The 19,767-nt window shown below is 30.8% G+C and overlaps 1 protein-coding gene and 2 pseudogenes across 3 annotated transcripts in view; all 3 read right to left on the bottom strand.

Annotated features, from left to right (window-relative positions):
• The window catches only part of RUNDC3B (RUN domain containing 3B), a 131,426-nt gene that overhangs the window by 75,180 nt on the left and 36,479 nt on the right, over positions 1 to 19,767 (bottom strand). For all 3 annotated transcript variants that reach the window (XM_011364123.2, XM_011364110.2, XM_023533405.1), the window contains one exon: positions 1,687 to 1,820. In XM_011364123.2, the coding sequence (XP_011362425.1) occupies positions 1,687 to 1,820 (134 nt within the window). The remainder of the gene's footprint in view (positions 1 to 1,686; positions 1,821 to 19,767) is intronic.
• Positions 316 to 439, bottom strand: LOC111743164 (annotated as a pseudogene).
• On the bottom strand, positions 458 to 576 carry LOC111742936 (annotated as a pseudogene).

Raw genomic sequence — 19,767 nt, forward strand, 5'->3', positions numbered from 1 at the left:
TTTTCCCTTAATGTGTGGCTTAATAAAAGAGAACCAGATATCTGCTTCTGCATTCAATCTGTTACAGTGTGTTGTTTTCATAGAAGCATATGAAGAAAATCTAGCCTCACATAGATACATAGTTGGAAAAAAAGAATCTTTTAATAGCTTTTTCAGATAACTGTGGATATTCTCCTTTGATTTTACATCAAAACTCAATAAGTGATAATTTTTTAAAGGTTAGTTGCAACATGGAATCTATAACCATATCAATGAACTTTTCATATTCTATTACATTAAATCCATTGTGCTATATTGCACTTTTTTTTTTTTTAAAGCCTACAGCACCTGGTATTTCTAGGTGGTCTCCCATCCAAGTACTAACCAGGCCTGGCCTGACCCTGCTTAGCTTCTGCGATCAGATAAAATCAGGCATGTTCAGGGTGGCATGGCTGTAGACAATTTTTTTTTTTTTAAATGCCTACAGCACCTGGTCTTCCTAGGTGGTCTACCATTCAAATATTAATCAGGCCCAACCCTGCTTAGCTTCCAAGATCGGACAAGATTGAGCACATTGAGGGTGGTATGGCCATAGATTATCTTGCACTTTGAATGGATCTTTTTCCCATTCATGATTTTATAATTCCATGCACTGGTCATTTGGAAAATATAAGTTATGCAGGTCTACCAAATGCTGACATATTTCATTAAAGGATTAACAAATATATTAGGTAAAATGACTATCAATGCTATCAGAAAAAGTATTTAAGTACTGGGGAGTTTTCAAGCTTAAGATGATGAATACAAGTTTTCAAAAATTATAATTTTTACAAGAAAGCTTTAATTATACTATTAACAACAAATACTGTCAGCTATTTTCCTTGAATAGGTTCAGCTTGTTCATTTATATTCAAGAAATGTCCACCAAATGTGTAAGTCTAAAAAAACTATAGTTTATACATTTTTTCAAATAAAAATAGTATTATGTGACAAAAGTGACTAGTCCAGCTCATAGTTCAAACAATTGCATGAATACTTTTCCCTGAGACAACTATCATATTTCAATATGCTGCAGAAATGGTTTATGCATACTTTCCATTCTGTCACTCAGGATATGAAAAAGACAATACCTGATTTAATTTTGTTAAGTCTCAAAGGTTGAGATTTAATAAAATTAATAATGTTTACTGCACCATCATGGACATTCTTAACTGAAAGTAGCTACTAGTATAGTTTGACTCCATTGCCTTAATTTGTGCTAAGGCGCCACAACTTTACCCACCACCATTGCTTCTCCATTAGTAGTGCAAATGTCAACAGAGTGCAAAAGGCAAATAACATTACATGAAAATAGTTCTGACATTATGGACCCCAAGGTTCTCCAGGATACTGAGAGCCACTGGTTTAGGTAATTCAAAAAATGCAGAAAAATCATAGAATAGGAAATATTTCATGTGCCACACAAAAAGAAACAGTGACTAGTTTTGTACCTGCCCATTATTCATAAGTCAAAATATTCAAAAGCATTCTAAAATAACTGCATGCAATAAAAGAAAAGGAAACAAGCCTCTGAAAGATATTAAAATTGGTCAAATGCTTAATTCCAACAAAGAAAAAAATATTTTCTATAGCAAAGAGCTCAAAATTTTCTATTTGGGTCAAAGTGCTTAGGATTACACACATTGCACATTATTATTTACATCTTACCTTAGCTCTAGAGGAACTGACATTTTCCATATTTTCAATGCTGCAGATACAATTCTGTGAAACTTTCCGGCAAGCCACTCTGATATAGTCCCAGAAGCTACGAGGACTTTCATAACCAAACCAGGTTACTTGACCTTCGGGAGACAAATTTTAATACAAAATAAAAGAAAACCAGACTAGAAAATTCAAAATGCAAAAAACAATAAAACTCTAAAAAATAAAAGGCAGTGTGGTGTGCTACAGTGGAAAGGGCACTGATCTCAATGTTAAAAAGCCTAAATCTAGGCCTGTTCTACCTGTACCTAGTTGTATTACTTCGGACAATTTATTTAATAAATCTGAATTAGTTGTTTCAACAATAAAATCAAACTAAATGAAGTAAAAAGGGTGTCGACACTAAAAAAAATCTCTTGCAGTTTAACATCCTATTCTAACATAGTCTTTTAGCTATCACACAAATAATTTTCCTTGTGGTTCTAATTAAGCATCAATTTAAATGTCTCCAGTTGTATTCTAAACAGTTCTTTATTCAGAAAAACGAAAAAAAACCATGACTCCTTTTCTCTTCTTTATAGGGATACTTCAAAAAAATGAAATAATGAGTAGTCTATCCTATAACTAAATATAATCAATTAGAATCCACAATCTTCTACCCAACCATTTTCATCTATAAAACCATAAAGCTCCTCTGTAACTATCATTCATCTGCTCTTTTCTAGTCACCAACCCATCTAATTTTTACCATTCTAATTTTTCAAATTTGAGTAATTATGTGTTTGCTCATGAACAAGTACCTTTTGTGTGGATCTTATATTAGCATTAATATTTCTATGTGGAACGATTAGTAGATCTTTAGGAACTATTTTGTACTCTTAGTACTTTTATATGGGATATGAGAGACATCTTAATACTTTCTTCAACTGCCTGGAATGATGACTCTGACCTAGGGAAGTTGTTTAATCTTAATGTAGAAAGATTAGCCTTTATAGTTTTAAATCTGTGCTTGTTTTTAATTTATTACTTACTTATCCCAAACCTTCCTTTCCCCAGTAATAGTTCCTCTCTAAGCAACATCAGAAAGTGTTCTTGTCAGCAAGCATCATTTTAGAAGCAGTTCCTGAAATGATATTTGAGTGGTTTCCAACCACAGCAGCCCATAAGAATAACTGGTTTAAAAAAATATTCATGGTTGGGCTCCACCAAAACTAAATAATCAGAATCTTTAGGGAAGGGCTCAGGCATTGGTATTTTTAAAAAGATACCCCTGGTGTTTCTAATAACATACTTATGGTATATCAAGATAAAGCCTATATATGGTAATAGGTAACTCCGATCATCATTCAGGACATTAAATGCCTCCTCTTCTTGTAAGCCATATGTGATATCTAAGTGAGCCAGTCCTTTCCTATGTCCTGGCAGAGGATCCTACACTTACTTATCCTTATAATTACCTCTTCGCTTGATTGTCTCACATATTAGGGGGTAAAATCACTAAGGCAGGGATTGTGTCTTATTTGTCTTTAAATCAACCTCTAGCACTTGACACATGCTTGGCTCACAACAGGTATTCAATAAATATTTGTTAAATTAATTGGTAAATCAACCCAAAACAGATCATCTTAATTGCAATACATATAAAAATTTGAATTAAAAAAATCTAATTAGTATATTTTTATAGTAGCAGTTTAATGACAATCTGATATCAAGATGTCATCATGCTAGATTACAAATATCAAATAGTCTGAAAATATTTACTCTTGAATATATATCAATAAAAATACAAAGGAATTTATAAATCCTTACTCAAATGTCTCTTTAAAAATCAAATATTACTATCAACAAATAGAAATCTATAGGAATATTTATAATCTTCCTTCTTCCTCTCAATCTCTCCCCATCACTTTCCTTTGCCCTCTCTCTTCTTTAGTTAAAAAGGTCCTGGAACAGTATCTCAATATAGTTTGTCTTTAGGGCGATTTTCATGACATCAATTTGTTAGTCATTTGGAGAGGAGACAGGATGCCTAGTGGTTAAGAATGTGGACTTTTGAGTCAGGTAGACTTTGTTAGATCACTTTCTAGCTATGCAATCTTGAGCAAATGACTTCACTCTATTAAGTCTGATTTTCTTCTATAAATTGACAATAACTATAGTACCTACATAACACTTGCAGATTAGATGAGTATGTGCAGCAATCAGTACAAATGTTAACAATTATTACTATTGTTATTGCTACTATCATACAAACAGTTAAGGAACCAAAGCTCCCCTTATAATACAAAGTGGGAATGAGATACAAAGTTAAGTTTTTCCCATTACTTGCTTAGAATCTAGAAAAATCTTTAAAATCCAATCTTTTCCCATATCAACCATTCTAAATTTGCCTCAAGTAATGTTCTTTGGCTTCTATTAATTGAGATAATTCCATAATTTTAAAAAGGTATAGCTGCTAGACTTCCCTCAAGAAACGAAGTATATAATACACTGGCAGGGGTCTTTAAAAAGGGAGAATCACAAGGATTCTCTGGTGACTTCATCTTAAACCTCCTGAGTTTGATATGGCTGAGGAAAATTTATGAGAAGTTTTAAAGTAGAGCTATCGAAAATGAAAGAATATAACAAAGTCCAATTTTGGAGTAGAGGAAACAAAGATATAGAAAAACTAAAAATCTAGAATTAGATTAAACACAGAAGATCTGAACACTAAACCCTTAGGCTAGGGGTAGGATATGCTTTCTATAAGACTTTTACCCAAGAGATAATGACAAGATTCTCCAGATTACAAAATGATAAACGAAACAATTAAGAGAATGCCATATAATTATGACTTGCAGGGCCTTAAATAAACCAGTAGTATCTTTGTAACACTTCTATCTCTACTCAACAAACTAGATGTGAGGATGACTTGGCTTGATTCTGCCTTTATTCCTCTTCACGTGCATCATTTCCAAAGTGAAGTTCTTAAAATCAAGACACTGAAATTTTCACATTCAGAAGGATCTGCTTTACGAGAGGGCGGGTTCCCTTATTAGAACCTCTAAAGAAACTCACATGTGAATTGTCTGTACACCCTAAACTTTTACTGAAATGAATAATTTCTGCATCTATGAAAAGCGTTGAATTTAATTAAAAATAATACAAGTGTTCGATTAGTTATTTGAGATATTATTACTTGAACATCACTTTTACTCAAACACGGATTAACTGCTAGCAAAAGACATATGAGCTATTAGTCTGTAACCATTATTCAATGGGAAAATTAGGAAAAAAAAAAAAAGCTACAAGTTGATCATGCCTTTAAAAATAACTACTGAAGTCAAAATCACTCCCAAATTCTCATTTCCGTTAAAAATAACCACAAAAGCAAATCACATTACAAGAAACTGACTAGTGTGTATCTTGAAGAAATTTTACTCCAGAGAGGAAATATGCTGTCATTAACAATTCTCTTTTTAAAGCTCTTGATGAATATGATATGTATAACACATTTTCGATTATGTGCATTCTTAGAAGTTGACTTTTTACCAATTACGAAGTTAAACAAGCTTTTCAAAATGTATTCCCACTCCATCAAGCCAACTCTAATTCACATTAGGTGCAGAAATAAGTGGTGAAAAGTTTGCTATACTCTTAAGGCAGTCTGCTAAGTAGCTGTGTGATGTCTTTCCCACTAAGCTGCCTCATCTTTAGCACCTAAAAATAGCATGTGATCTCCAGGATCCAATGGTATTCTAAAATTACTCATCTACATTATTTAAGTTAGACATCTATTCACTGCATGAAATGTGTTTATGTTTTGCTTATATCTTATTTTATGGCCAGAATGAAACTTAAGAATGAGAACTAAAATTTCTAAAGTGGTTCTCTACTAAGCAGTGGCTAATGACACATCATCTTTTGATAATATAAAATATAAATGAGTCTGTTAAGTGCTTCCCTTTCTCCACCCTTTGTATTAGTGCTGAGTCATAAAAAGAACTAACGAAACACTGGTCTCACAAGCTGAAGTTCTATTAGCATTACAATACATCACCTAGATGACAATATCAAAGACTATTGCCTTGGAGCTGCTATTCATCGAGACAAGTAATATATATAGTCACATTGAGTTTTTAATCATTCTGATATCACTGCAAATATTTTCATATACTTAAAGGAAATTGATTATTTGTGGATTTATTGTTGCCAGTATATTAACATTTAGATATTTAACTTTTACTATACATTTTGTAGCAGCAATCCTACGTGTCTTACTGTTAATTTATAAAATCAGTTTAATATTTTCCAATATCTTTTTACTAAACATAGAAAACTCCCATTTCTGTAAGAGGCTAGAATCTCTTTATTTCTTTAAAAAGTAATATTTTTAGTTGAGGTTTATGTTTATTAGATCACTCTGCTTTGGAGATAAAATTATGACCTTGACTAATTTTCTAAATAAAATCTCATATTAATGATTAAAAAAACAAATTTAATTACTTTAAAAATAACTTTAGTTACATTTAAGCTGAATCTTAAGAAGTCCGAGTCTAGATTAGCTAACTTTACTTATATTGTGAGCTTTGCATGTTGCTCATAGCATGCTTCAAGGAAATCATTTAGCAACTATGAATCACTAATATATAAAATGTAGTTATTATCTTTTATTACTTACAATTAATGTCTTGCTCACTAGTAAGGAATTTATTACAAATAGCTAAAGTATGTATCTATATCATAAAAATGAGTTAATTATTAATCTTCTAAAACAAAAAAGCTAAGATAAACAGGTTTACCCAAAAACCTGAAAACTGAATTTGACTTAATAGGCTTATTTACCTCAGTAATTTTACCACCTTTCCAAGTAGAGTACAAGTTTTGTTTTTTTCCTACACCAGTGTTTTTAATATAAGGTTTAGAATATTGGCAGATTAAATTAGAGTACCAAAGGCTGAAATCTATACAGAGAACCACATATAAATGTGTGGACCTGAAGAATTTGAGCATAATTTGTTTCAGTAATGATTAAGGCTCTACGTAGGGAACATAAAACAAAAGAAATTGTTTAAAATGACTGCTTGTGGGAATTACGATTGAGGAAATGAGAAAACATTTATTTCTACTTTCTATCTTTTGTCTTACCATAATCTTTAAAAATAATGAGTATATATTTCTTTCCTAATTAAAAAATATAAAAAAAAGGCTAGGTCATAAGTACAGAGGTCTAGCAGTGTTTTGCATGCAGCAGGAACTAAAAAAATTTTGAATAAGTTTATAAAGGTATGTATTTTACCTGGGAGAAAGGAAACTAAGGAATATATTCCCACTAATGGTTCATGAATGGCAAACAAGCTATTGTTGACTGCACCGACATAAGTTTTACTGAGTGTTTTTGGAAAATTTACACAGCTTGCCTCAGCCCGTTTTGTGTATAATACAAATATTGTTACACAGCATTTACAAAATTGAGGAAACAGCCAATAAATCTTATATCATTGAGAGTTCTAATAAAATATAAATAACACAGATACATTTGATTAATAAAACAGTGCTTAAAACCATGGAAATTAATAGGAATATATGTAGGAGAGGAAAGGGAGTAAATGGATTATTATATTGTGTGGGTTTACAAAAAGATTTTAATTTAAAAATTAGCATAAGCATACTTGTGCCCTCTGAATTAACAAAAACAAAAATAGAAAGCTTTGCAAAACCCATGCAATGTACTAAAAAAGATCACTTAACTGATACAGCCCTCCCCAGTAAGTCAATTCCATGCTCCCGTGCAGCTCAGTGGCGGGAGACATCACCAGCATAGAGTACCTTGAAGAGGTATTTGGAGATGAGCCAGCCATCTGCAACTTTGGGAAATCTCTTTAAAAAAATAAACAACAACAACAACAACAACAACAACAACACACAGATATTTAAGAAACCTGCCATCAAGTTTATAATTGCAAACCGAATAGCCCAAATAAGATGACTACACATAATGTTAACACAGTAAACACTAAATTCAATTAAGATGAATATGAGCTATACTCAGCACATAAGTCAAGCTAGTTGGTCCCTTGTAAACTATTCTGTTAGAGAGACTAGGGTGTATGTAAGTTATAGAAATAAGTAAGAAGAAATTGTTTCCTGTTTCCTTCCACCTCCATCATTCTTTTCTAAATAAACTGACAACAGAATGCAAAATGAGGAAAAGCTTGACTGAGTTGCTAGATTTACACCTCAAATTTATGTTTGGTTAGGGAAATTACTCATTGAACTATATGACTCAGAACACCTTTAGCTTTAAAAATAAATACACTTTTTTACTGTTAACTTTTCTAAAGGTTATAAATTCATTTTGAAGAGTGGTTCTCTTTTTTGGGGCCTAAAAAAAGTTACAGTTTATACTTTTTTTTTTTTTCTGAATTATGAGAACAGCACATAGATATTAGGTAAAATGTTCTTCAGGTTAACCAAGACTGACCAAATGCTTAATCTACGCAAAATACTGTTTTATTTCCTACAGCAGCTTCCAATTATTGCTTAACAATCGCCATCTGGAAAAGTACCATAAATTCTTACTATGTTGTTTGGCACTTCCTCATATAATTATAAAGGAAAACTCCAAAGCCATATTTCTGAAGTCACATTCCCAACAAATATTTTCTTCTCTCATAAGCAAACACTGAAACCTCCAATAAGACATCGTCTCACACCTTTCCAAATACTTACACCCTTTATGAAACCAAACAAAAACCAAACACACAGTAATGTATAAAAACAAAAGGAAGGAGATGTACAGTTGTGTGCTACTGGCTACATCTATGTCTTTACCACTCATCCTCTATCCTCTTACCTCCATTTGTAACATCTTAAACAAATATTAAATGTGGAAACACATATCCAAAATGATCTATAATTTGGTACCCTGGTTGAAGCCCATATTAGAACGTAATGCTCTTGCTACAATTCCAACAAACAAAAATGAAAATTTCTCAGCATTGAAATGTAAATCAGAACAGAATGCTTTTCATTGCAAATATTAAGAACATCATAATAATATATGGACTATTAAAATATCAGATTTAAAAATTTTTTAAAAAGAATACCAATTCTTAATGTTTAAACCACATTTACTATCTCTGCCCTGAAAACAAGGTTATGTACTTTTCCTGTCATTTATATAATCAAAAAATTATCAAAGTAAAAACAATTTCTGGGAAAATCTTAAAAATGTGACAAATGAGATATATCATATCCAGATTCATGTCATGGTTTAATCAATCTCTGGTATAAAGTGGGAAATAATTATTGAATCTATTATAAAACTCAATTTATAGATTAGGCTTAAAAATTTTTAGTATGTTAGCTTTTATGCACTGGTCATACACATTATTTTGATCTTGGGTGTGAAACACCATGTGAAATTTTAAAAAATTAAAACATTTTCATTTATTTGTAGTCATTAGTTGCTTTAATCGTAATGTAATATGTCATTCTAAGTCAGTTATAAGCAACCAGAAGCATCCAGACCAAATGATAATTTGATTCCAAATTATCTGCAATCAAAAGGAAAGACGCAGAGAGAACCTGCCTGTTCTCAGTACATCCCTGTTCCCTGTAGCCTCATGTTGATCTACTCCTTTGGCTCAAGACAAGATGTGTGACAGGTGGAGGATTATCAGTCATTTGGTTTTCCTGGTTGGTTATGAGTTTTCACCAAAAGCCTCAGGAATTGGAAGGGGCAGTAAACACGTAGTATAACCAGGGTGAATATTTTTCTTATAAAATTTAAATCCTTAGGACAGTTGCTTATATATATACATATACACATACATATACATACACATATAGGAACAACAAAGCTCATGTTATTTCAAAGTGGCCCAAAGAGTGTTTGTCTATAGAAAAGGTTCTCATTTTCAATTGAAAACCTTTGTTTTAAAATATATAATATTAAATATTTATTTATATATTTAATTTAAATATATTTATTATAAATAAAATTTGCTTATATATTTAAAATACATAACATTAAAACAGTATTTTAACTGTTAAATAGCTTAGGAAAACAATTGAAACAAGACTGAATAAACCAAATAAAAAGAAAATGTTTTATTCAAGAACAAGACTCATCAAATGCACCATTATAATCATATTATATATAGTGATATTACATGTTATTCAGTTCGTGAAATTTCAGTCAAAAGAAGAATCTACGCAAAGATGGATATGTAATAGAAGAATGCTTAATCATACTGAAGATACAATATTTTCTAATCCCAAAAGTATATAATTTTCAAAAACAAATAACTGAAGATAAATGCAACTTTATAACTTTTATATTAATGCAGAAATTGGCCCTCATACAGAAAAGATTACTGAGTAATGCTTTAAATAAATGAATTGGCCTTGGTGATAAGAATAAATATCATTCTAATCCATGAATATTATATTTATTCCTCCGTCTTTTTCATGTTAGTCTTTGTTTCAAATATATCTTTCTATTCATTTTGATTTCTTTGATAACTGAACTACATTATCATGATAAAAACTGATGTGTTAACAACTATGAAGAACACAAACTTTTGTCTTTGCTATATTTAGTCTACTTTTCTCTTTCTTTCTGCTTGTGTATATAACTTATCCAGTAAAGTTACAGGTAGATGACTTTATATTAAATAATCCAAGATGGATTTTTGAAAGACCCCTAGGTGATGGTCATTTGTAAGGCAAATAACATGACTAATTATAAATTGTCAGACAGTAATTCAGAATTTTCCCAAGTGTTCTTTTTAAATTGGCAATGCCATTTGTAATTATTCTGTCACTGATAATATTAATACAAGTTCTTATGGTTTGAAATTTTGAATCTTCAACCATATATTTATAGGTAAGAGAACACTTATTCAGTGAAACAATATTTACAATTACACTATGCATTGTAATTCAATGAACAATGAATATTATCTTCTTTTCTATATGGCCGTTTTTCATTTCTTATTAGGTTCTAAAATGAAAATATTAGATTTCATAAACAAGCAACTCATTGAAATTAGAAACCAGAAAGATGTTGGAACTGAAATTATGATGATGCTCTCCAAAAAGGAACTAAAGTTCCATTAAATTGTGCAATCTTTCCCTGTTCTATAAAATGAAAAATATTAACTTCTTTTAAATTAGCAATATTTGAACATCAACAGTGATCAAAACTGTTGCTGAAATTATGTAAGAAGAAAAAATAACAAGAAAGCAACTTCTATACTGAAAATAAACAAAATATGACTTGATAATTACAAGTACTATAAGTTGCTCTAAGCTAATTTTCAAAAATTGTAAGGTCGAACAGGAAATGTCCCATTATTTTCTGGCAGAAACTCAAAGGGCTACACACACAGATAAATAAACACAAACATGAACTACCATCAGAGACCATCAATTCCTGCTAAGCCCCCAAATCTGGATTAACTGATATTATCATAAATTTTGTTAATGCTCATATATTAAAAAGCATTAAAAATATCTTAGGCACTTTTACCAATAGTAGATATTATATAAGTCTTTTCATAATAATTTCTTTATGTGGTACTTCCCCTCAGAAACCAAATCTAAATTTGTAATCTTTTGATTTGAAAAGGTTTTAAAAATGAAGTGCATGTAAAATAAACCTGAAAAATTCTCCAGGTATAGCAAAGTTTGAAACCATTAATAAATCTCTCATTCTGTAAATATTTTAATTTGGGGTTAAAATGACTCCTTGAAAATTCTGTTTTGGTTACAATATAAAGACCATTTTGTTTATATCTCCTAATACATAAGTACAAATACTTAAGATATTTTTCTTGTTCTTCATCCAGAAATGCCTATAGCAAATACAATATTTAAGAATACTATGATAATCATATAGCTCCAAAAAGAAGCAAATAATGAAGTATTTGAGAATGAATAATGTATTTTAGAAATTTAGACATTCAAAATTACATAAAGCATTACAAAACTAAGAAAAATATTTCAAATATTTCAAAACAGAAATTCTCAAATGAAAAATAAGCATAAAGTGAAATAATAAACTACTAATAGTAATCATGTAAGACTAATAACAAAAAAGAAAAAATCATCATTGATTAATATGGGCTATATAAAAACTAGTTCCATGTGATGTAAATACGTTTTTTCTTTTTTAGGGGTAATTAAAGAAACTTACTCCACAAAAGAAACAGGCAAAGGTCATAACCAGGAAATTAGGGGAAAAAAAGATTAATAACTGTGAAAATATACTCAATCTCATTTGCAAATAAATAAAAATTAAAATAATAAAATATTTTATCTATTTCATATTAATAGAAAGCCAAAGAAGATATTTCTCCCTTATCGAATTAAAAAATTTTAAATGAGGCTATGAGAAAAATAACAATCTCATACATTATTGTTGGTACATCTTTCTGGTAGACAGTACAGCAACATGTATTAAACAAAATATAGTACATATATTAAAATGTGCATACCCTTAATTTCAGTTATTATAATTCTAAAAATTCATTAGCTATTATTAACAGGAAATAATTTTAAAGAAATTATAAAACTACAGATAAATGTTCAGTGATATATAACAGCATGTTTATGAAAAAGAAAATATGCGAAAAAATAAACAGAAAATTAATTATGATTCATTTATATAATGAAATATTATGTACCAGTTAAAAATGAAATGAAAATATATTCAAGAGAATAGAGAACATATGTTCAAGCAAAAACTTGCATATGAATGTTAATGTAGTATTATTTATAAGATAAAAAATGCAGAAACAATCTAAATGTCTGTTAAATAATTAATCGATACACAAAATGTGGTGTATCCATATGATGGAATATTATTCGGCCATAAAAAGGAATGAAGTACTGATACATGCAACAACACAGATGAACCTTGTAAACATTACACTACGTGAAAGAAGTCAAACATATTTTATGATTTCATTTACATGAAATGTCCAGAATAAATAAATCCATAAGGACCCAAAATAGATTAGTGGTTTCCAGGGAATGGGAAAGTAGAAAAAAGGAAGTGACTGCTTAATGGGTATTGAATCTCATTTTAGGGTGATGAAAATGTTCTGGAACTAGACAATAGTGATAGCTGCATTTTAAATATACTGAAAACCAATGAATTATACTTTAAAATGGTTAAAATAGTGATTTTATGTTATATAAATTTAACGTCAAGTTTTAAGATACTGAAAAATACAATATGAAATGGAAAATATAGTATGGCCAATATACTAAGGGTGAAATACAGATCATAACAAAGGAAATATAAATATATATATATACATTCATAGGCATATATACAATATACATGATAGATATATAAAGGTACCAGCTAAAATTATACCTGTGATTTCTGAAAGTTTTTATCAATACTTCCTATAACTTTATAACTTGAATCTCTTGTCATTTTTGTGAGGAGTATGGGGGGAAAAAAAGGCAAAAAATGATTGGTAGCCCAAGATGACAAAAGTATATATACAGAATGTGGTTAAAAATAGGAATTATGAGAGCTTTTTTCCCTTTCCTTCTTTTTTTTTTAAGTACTAGACTAGGAATGCAAGCAACATTAAGTAGTCTATATGGCTATTATGGGCTTAAAATCTTAAAATCTTAAAATGAAAAAGGAGGCTTTTCAAAAGGCATCAGAAAAACAAGAAATGATGAAGGCTACATGATTAAGGGTAAATAAAGTATAGGAATATGACTTCAATTGAAAATGATACATGAAGAGTACAGAAGTTGGAAGGATACTTAAATTTTTCCCGTTACTAACCTCTTTCACCACACTTGGTTTAGAGACTAGGGCTTTCTGTTTTTAGAATCTACACATTTATTTACTACTGAACCTTAAACTTATTATAAGTAGGTTAATTTTACTCCCTATGCAATTTAAGACACTGAACTAAATTTACCATACTACATATAACCTTGGATGTTTCAAGAGTTCCTTGAATATTATGATTTTCTAAGATACAAAAATCTGCTGAGACTTGCGTAGATTTCCAAGTACATAACTTAAAAGGGTGTTTCTCAGAGTAGCCTTATCCATTGTCTAAAAGCCAAACTCTGGTAACCTTCAGAGTTGCTTTCTTATCTACTGTATCATGTTTTGGCCTAAGTATATGGGTTTTTATTGAGTGAGTTGTATTCACATGTTACTACAGAAACAATTCAAGTTTCATTTTGTGTGCAAATCGAGAATCAAAAGTTGGATAACTTTCAAAAATGAACAAAGAAAATTCAAAAGCCAAATGGACAGGTTTATCTTTACTCATTGTTTCTGACAGTGTTTACACTGCACTTCAAAAGGTGGCCCCATGGGGAGATAACTATTTATCATCTAAGTCAGGAAGAGCTTTGAGGTCCAAGCCAGTGTTCCTGAGAAATGCTCAGGTATCATAACAGTTCAATTAGATTGAAAAAATTCTAAAATGTCAAGTCACAGGCATTCTAAACTCATTTTAAGAGTCTGAATCCAGATACTATCAGGAAAAAGAAAAAAACACAGAGATTATTATTGTTGCAGCAAGAATTTTATTTTCCAACAAATATTTACTGAATGCCTACCACATCCCAAGCACTATTCTAGAGATTTGGGATACATCACAAAGAACAACACAAAGATCTTTTCCCTGGTTAAGCTTACATTTTAGTGGAGGTAAAGAAAGACAATAAATAATCATAATTAGTAAATTACATAACATGATAGAAGTTAAGACTTTAAAAAGTAGTAGCACAGGGGAAAGAGGTCAAGAGTGCTTCGGGTGAAAAGAATGGAGGTAAATCATTATTTAAAATATGGTGAAAAGGTTGAGGCCTCAGTGAGCAGTTTTGAAATAAATGAAGGAGTTAACCATTTATGTTATCTACAAGTATTTTCCATACAGAGGGAACAGCCAAGGCAATGGTGAAGGAACGTGCCTGGTGCAGTCAAGAAAAAGCAAGATCAATAATGCTAAAGCACAGGAATGTAAAAACAACAAAAGGATTCATTGTATACAAATATAACTGGAAAATAATGTTCAGAGACAAGGCAAAATCTAAACTGAATGTGAGTCAGCAAGCCCAAAATTAAGTATAATTAGCAGACTAATTCATAGGAAATTTGACATAGTGTCTCATTATACTTATTCATTTTTTCTTTCATAAATTACTAATTGATATTCTATAGTCATCTATGATACTCAGAAGTTTTTTCATTTTAATAAGTAATCTTCCATATAATCTCTACAAAATTCACTACTGTATCTCATCTCCATACCACCTAGCTGAAGATTACAAGATTGTTTCTGATCACTTTATAGCTAAATTTCATATTTTTCTTAAACTATCTGGCCTACTAGTCCATAATTAAAGTCACAGATACATTTAAAAAATAAATTTTAATTTGAAGCACTTTTATGCCTCTTTCTTCCTGTGCGAAGCCTTCCCTGACCCATCTAAATAAATTATTCACTCTTCTGTGCTACATCATGCTCATTAATACTTCTGTTATGATCCAATGCCAGTACTATACACCATTATTTGTTAATGTATCCCCCTTTTGCTCTCCGAGACTGAGTTTCATGTGAAAACATATCTTAATAATCTTTGTATCCTAAGATGCTAGCATAGGGCCTACATGGATTGCTAAATAAGAGAAGAAATGTTATAGTGTATGTATGTATGGAAAACATTAGGGGAGAAGGGAAAAGTAAAAAAAGAAAAAAGAGGAAGGCATATGTGAAGTGTCAAATTTAAGGCATCTGCTCCTGAAAAAGAATAGGGAACATATGCTATGATTCATTTCCAAAGCAGAGGAAAAGTAAGTTACATTTAGCCAAAAATAAGGAAGGATAACAGTACAGGAATGCTCCTTGGGGTTTCTTGTTACTATGCTCTATGAAAAACTACCTGACTTCTTAAAGTAATTGGAGATAAGGAGTGGGAATTTTAAATATTACAATGAAAAAAGTGAGATTCTTTCCATTTTAAAATGTTTTAATGGGAAGCACTAGAATTTGAGGACATTATAAATACATTTTTAAATTTACAGTAAATTTACTTTTGGTATACAGATCTATATTTTTGAAAATGCAAAATTCCTTCATATAGACACTATATAATCCACCCCACAACCTCTAACCTCTGATAATCACTGATCCTATTCTCTGGCACTATAATTTGGCCTTTTCTAGAATGTCACATAAATGGAGTCATACAGTATATAACATTTAGAGCCTCTAATCTTGCACTTAGCATACTGCATTTGAGATTCATCCATGTTGTGTGCAGAAACAGGTTTTTTCCTTTTTATTGCTGAGTTTGTCCATTGTATGGCTATTTAACCTTTATCCATTTGTCATAGGTTGTTACCAGTTTTTAAAGATTATGAATAAAGCTGCTATAAAACAGGTCTTAGTGTAAACGTAAGTTTTCATTTCTCTTGAGTAAAGGAGTGAGCCTGCTGAAAAACCATTTTGCATTCATTCCCACCAGTAATGTAAGTAATGAGAATTCAAGTTTCTCCACATCCCCACCAGAACTTGGTATAGGTGTGTAGTAATATCTGTGATTTTAATTGCATTTTCTGAATGACTAATGATGTTGAGCAACTTTTTATGTATTTGTTGCCATTTGTGTACTTTCTTTGAAATGTCTGTTCAAATCTTTTGCCCATTTTTAAATTGAGTTGGTTGTTTTCAGACTATTATGTTTTTATAGTTTTTTGTATTTCTACAAAAGATACAAGCCTTTTATCAAATATGTGATTTGTATCTATTTTTCTTCCAGCCTATGGCTTGTCTTATGCTCTTCACAGTGTCTTTCGGAAGACAAAAGTTTTTAATTTTGATGAGGTCTATTTTATTTTTTGCTTTTATGGATTGTGCTATTGTATTTAAAATTTGTTTGCCTAACTGAATGGAACAAAGACGTTCTTTATTTTTGTTTAAGGTTTTTATACTTTTACATTTTACATTTAGTCTATGACCCATTTTGAATTAATTCTTGTATATGGTGTGAAGTATGGGTCAAATTTCAAAGGTATCACATTGTCTCAGCAGTATTTGTTGAAAAGGATTATCATTTCATAGTGAATTGCCTTTCAACTTTATCAAATACCAATCAAGCATATTTGTGTGTGTCTATTTCTGTACTTTCTATTCCATTCTAATGATACATTCATACATACATACATACATACATGTGTATACATATGCTTTCACAAATAACATACTATTTTAATCACTATCTTGACAGTAAGTTTTGAAAACATCATTTGAGTGTGCAATTTTGTCTTTCCTTTGTGAAACTTGTGCCGATTCTAGTTATTCTGTCTAGCCATATATAGAATCAGTTTGATACATACACAAAAGCCTGCTAAGACTTTGAGATTCCACTGATAGAGCAATACGGATAGAATTGACATCTTAACACTGTTGAGTTTTAGAAGAATTATTTCATCCAACATGTCAATAGTACTAAGGCTGGGAAACCCTGCTGTAGATTTCTGCAGCCTCCTGTTACAGGCTGAATGTTTGTGTCCTCCCCTTCCTCACCCAACGCAATTTAAGGGATGCTGAAACCCAGTCTGCAATGTGACAGTATTTGGAAGTAGGGTCTTTGGGAGGTGATTAGGTCATGAGCCCTCATGAATAGGCTTAGGGCCCTTATAAAAGAGACCCTAGAAAGTCCTCATTCTAGCCATGTCGAAGACACAGAAAAAAAGATGTTAGTCTATGAACCAAGAAGCAGGCCCTCACCAGACACTGACCCTGCCAGCACCTTGATCTTGGATTTCTCAGTCTTCAGAACTGTGAATAATAAAATTTTGTTGTTTATAAGCCAACCAGTCTATGGTATTCTGTTACAGCAGCCCAAACTAAGACAATGATCTTTAAGGAAGTTCTCTTTTAACACCTAGTTTGCAGAGATGTGTTATCATGAATGGATGATGAATCCTGTGAAATGATATTTTATGCATCTATTGAGATGATTCTGTAATTTTTATTCTTTACTCTGTTAACAAAATGAAATATATGAACTCATTTAAATAATGCAACATCCTTCCATTAGGGTTTGATTTGTTAATATTTTATTGAGGATTCCAGTATCTATGTCCATGAGGGGTATTGGTATGTAGTTTCCTTTTCTTGTTAATATTTTGCCTGGTTTTGCATCAGGCTAATGCAGACCTCAAAAAATAAGTTGTAAGGTATTCTCTCCTTTCCTATTTTCTGGAAAAGGCTGAGTTGGTAGCAATCAACAATAAAACCATGTAGGCCTAGAGTTTTCTTTGTTGGAAGGTTTTTAACTACAAATTTAGTCTTTTTAATAGATTTAAGACTAGTTAGATTACTTAACTGTTGTTAGGATTTGTCTTTCAAGAAATTCATCCACTTCACCCAACCTGTCAAATTTAGTCAAAACTGTTCATAGTATTCACTAAGCCTTTGAATATAGAGTCTGTAGTAATAGGTTCTTTCATTCTTGATATTGGTAATTTGTGTCTTCTCTTTTCTTGGTCAGTCTGACTAGAGGTTTATAAACTTTATTAATGTTTTCAAACAAAAAGCCTTTCATGTCATTGGTTGTACTGTTTTTGTTTTTAATTTCATTAATTTCTGCTTTTACCTTTAATATTTCCTTCTTTCTGCTTGCTTTGGACTTAATTTTCCTTTTTTATTATCTTAAGGTGGAATCTTAGATTATTAACTTTAGACTTCTTGTTTTCTAATATAAGCTTTTAATGCTTTAAATATCCTTCCAAGTACTGCTTTAACTACATCCCATAAATTGCTATAATGTATTTTTCTTTTTCATTCAGTTCAAAATTCTAATTTCCCTTGAGAATGCCTCTTTGACCCATGAGTTATTTTTTTTTTTAATTTATATATATTTGGTGCTTTTTCAGATCTTTCCATTCTTAATTTCTACTTTAATTCTGTTATAGTTAGAGAACTTACTTTGTATGGTTTCAATTCTTTTCAAATTGTTAAGGTCTGCTAGTTCAGAATAAGATCTTTTTAAATGTTCCATTTGCTCATGAAAAGAACACAAATTCTGCTGTTTGTGGGTAGGGTGTTTTATAAATGTCAATTAAGCCAATTAGTTGATAATTTGTTGTTCAAATCTTTTATATCCTTACTGATTTTCTGTCTACTTAATCTACTAATTATTATGAGAAGAGTGCTGAAGTTGCCAAGTATCATTGTGGATTTTTCTATTTTCTGATTCTCCGGGCAGTTCTATCAGCTTTTGCTTTTTGAGGCTCTGTCGTAGCTGCATACATGAGGATTTGTTATGTCCTCTTGGTAAACTGACTCTCTTTTTATTATTAAATGTCCACCTTAAATCCTGTCGATTTTCCCTGTTCTGAAATCTACTTTGTTTGATATTAAAAATAGTCACTCCAACTTTCTTTCAATTAGTTTCTGCATGGAATATCTTTTTCTAACTTTTTTAACCTATCTTACTATAAAGTCAATTTCTTTATATACTGAGTCTTTTTTTAATCTAATCAATTTCTTTTCATTGGTGTATCTAGTAAACCATTTATATTTAATGTAATTACTTATATAGATGGACTTAGGTCTAACGTTTTATTGTTTTCTGTTTATCTCTTTTTTTCTACCTTCTTTGGGATAATTTAAATATTTTTAGCATTCTATTTTAATTTATTAGCTTTTTTGCTAAATCTTAGTATTTTTATAGTCACTGCTTTAGGGGTTAAAATATAAAACCTAATCTTTAACAGTTAACTTATAGTTACTACTTTACCATTTCAAGTAAAATAAACCACCAGACAGGTCCCTTTACTTTCCCTTCTTTAAATGTCATTTATAAATGCAAATACTGAAACCTCTCAAGCAACGTTGTAATTTTTGCTTTCAATAGTCATATTTCAAAGATCTTCGGAAGAGAAAATAAATCTGCTATATTTACTCAGATATTTACTTCTATTACTCTTTTTTCATTCATGAAGTTCCAAGTTTCCCTCTGGTCATCTCCATTTAGTCTGAAGACCCTTTGTTAGCATTTCTTTTAGACTGGGTTTACTAGTAACAATTCTTAGTCTTC

Source organism: Pteropus vampyrus, unplaced genomic scaffold, assembly GCF_000151845.1.
Source record: "Pteropus vampyrus isolate Shadow unplaced genomic scaffold, Pvam_2.0 Scaffold4, whole genome shotgun sequence".
NCBI lineage: Eukaryota > Metazoa > Chordata > Mammalia > Chiroptera > Pteropodidae > Pteropus > Pteropus vampyrus.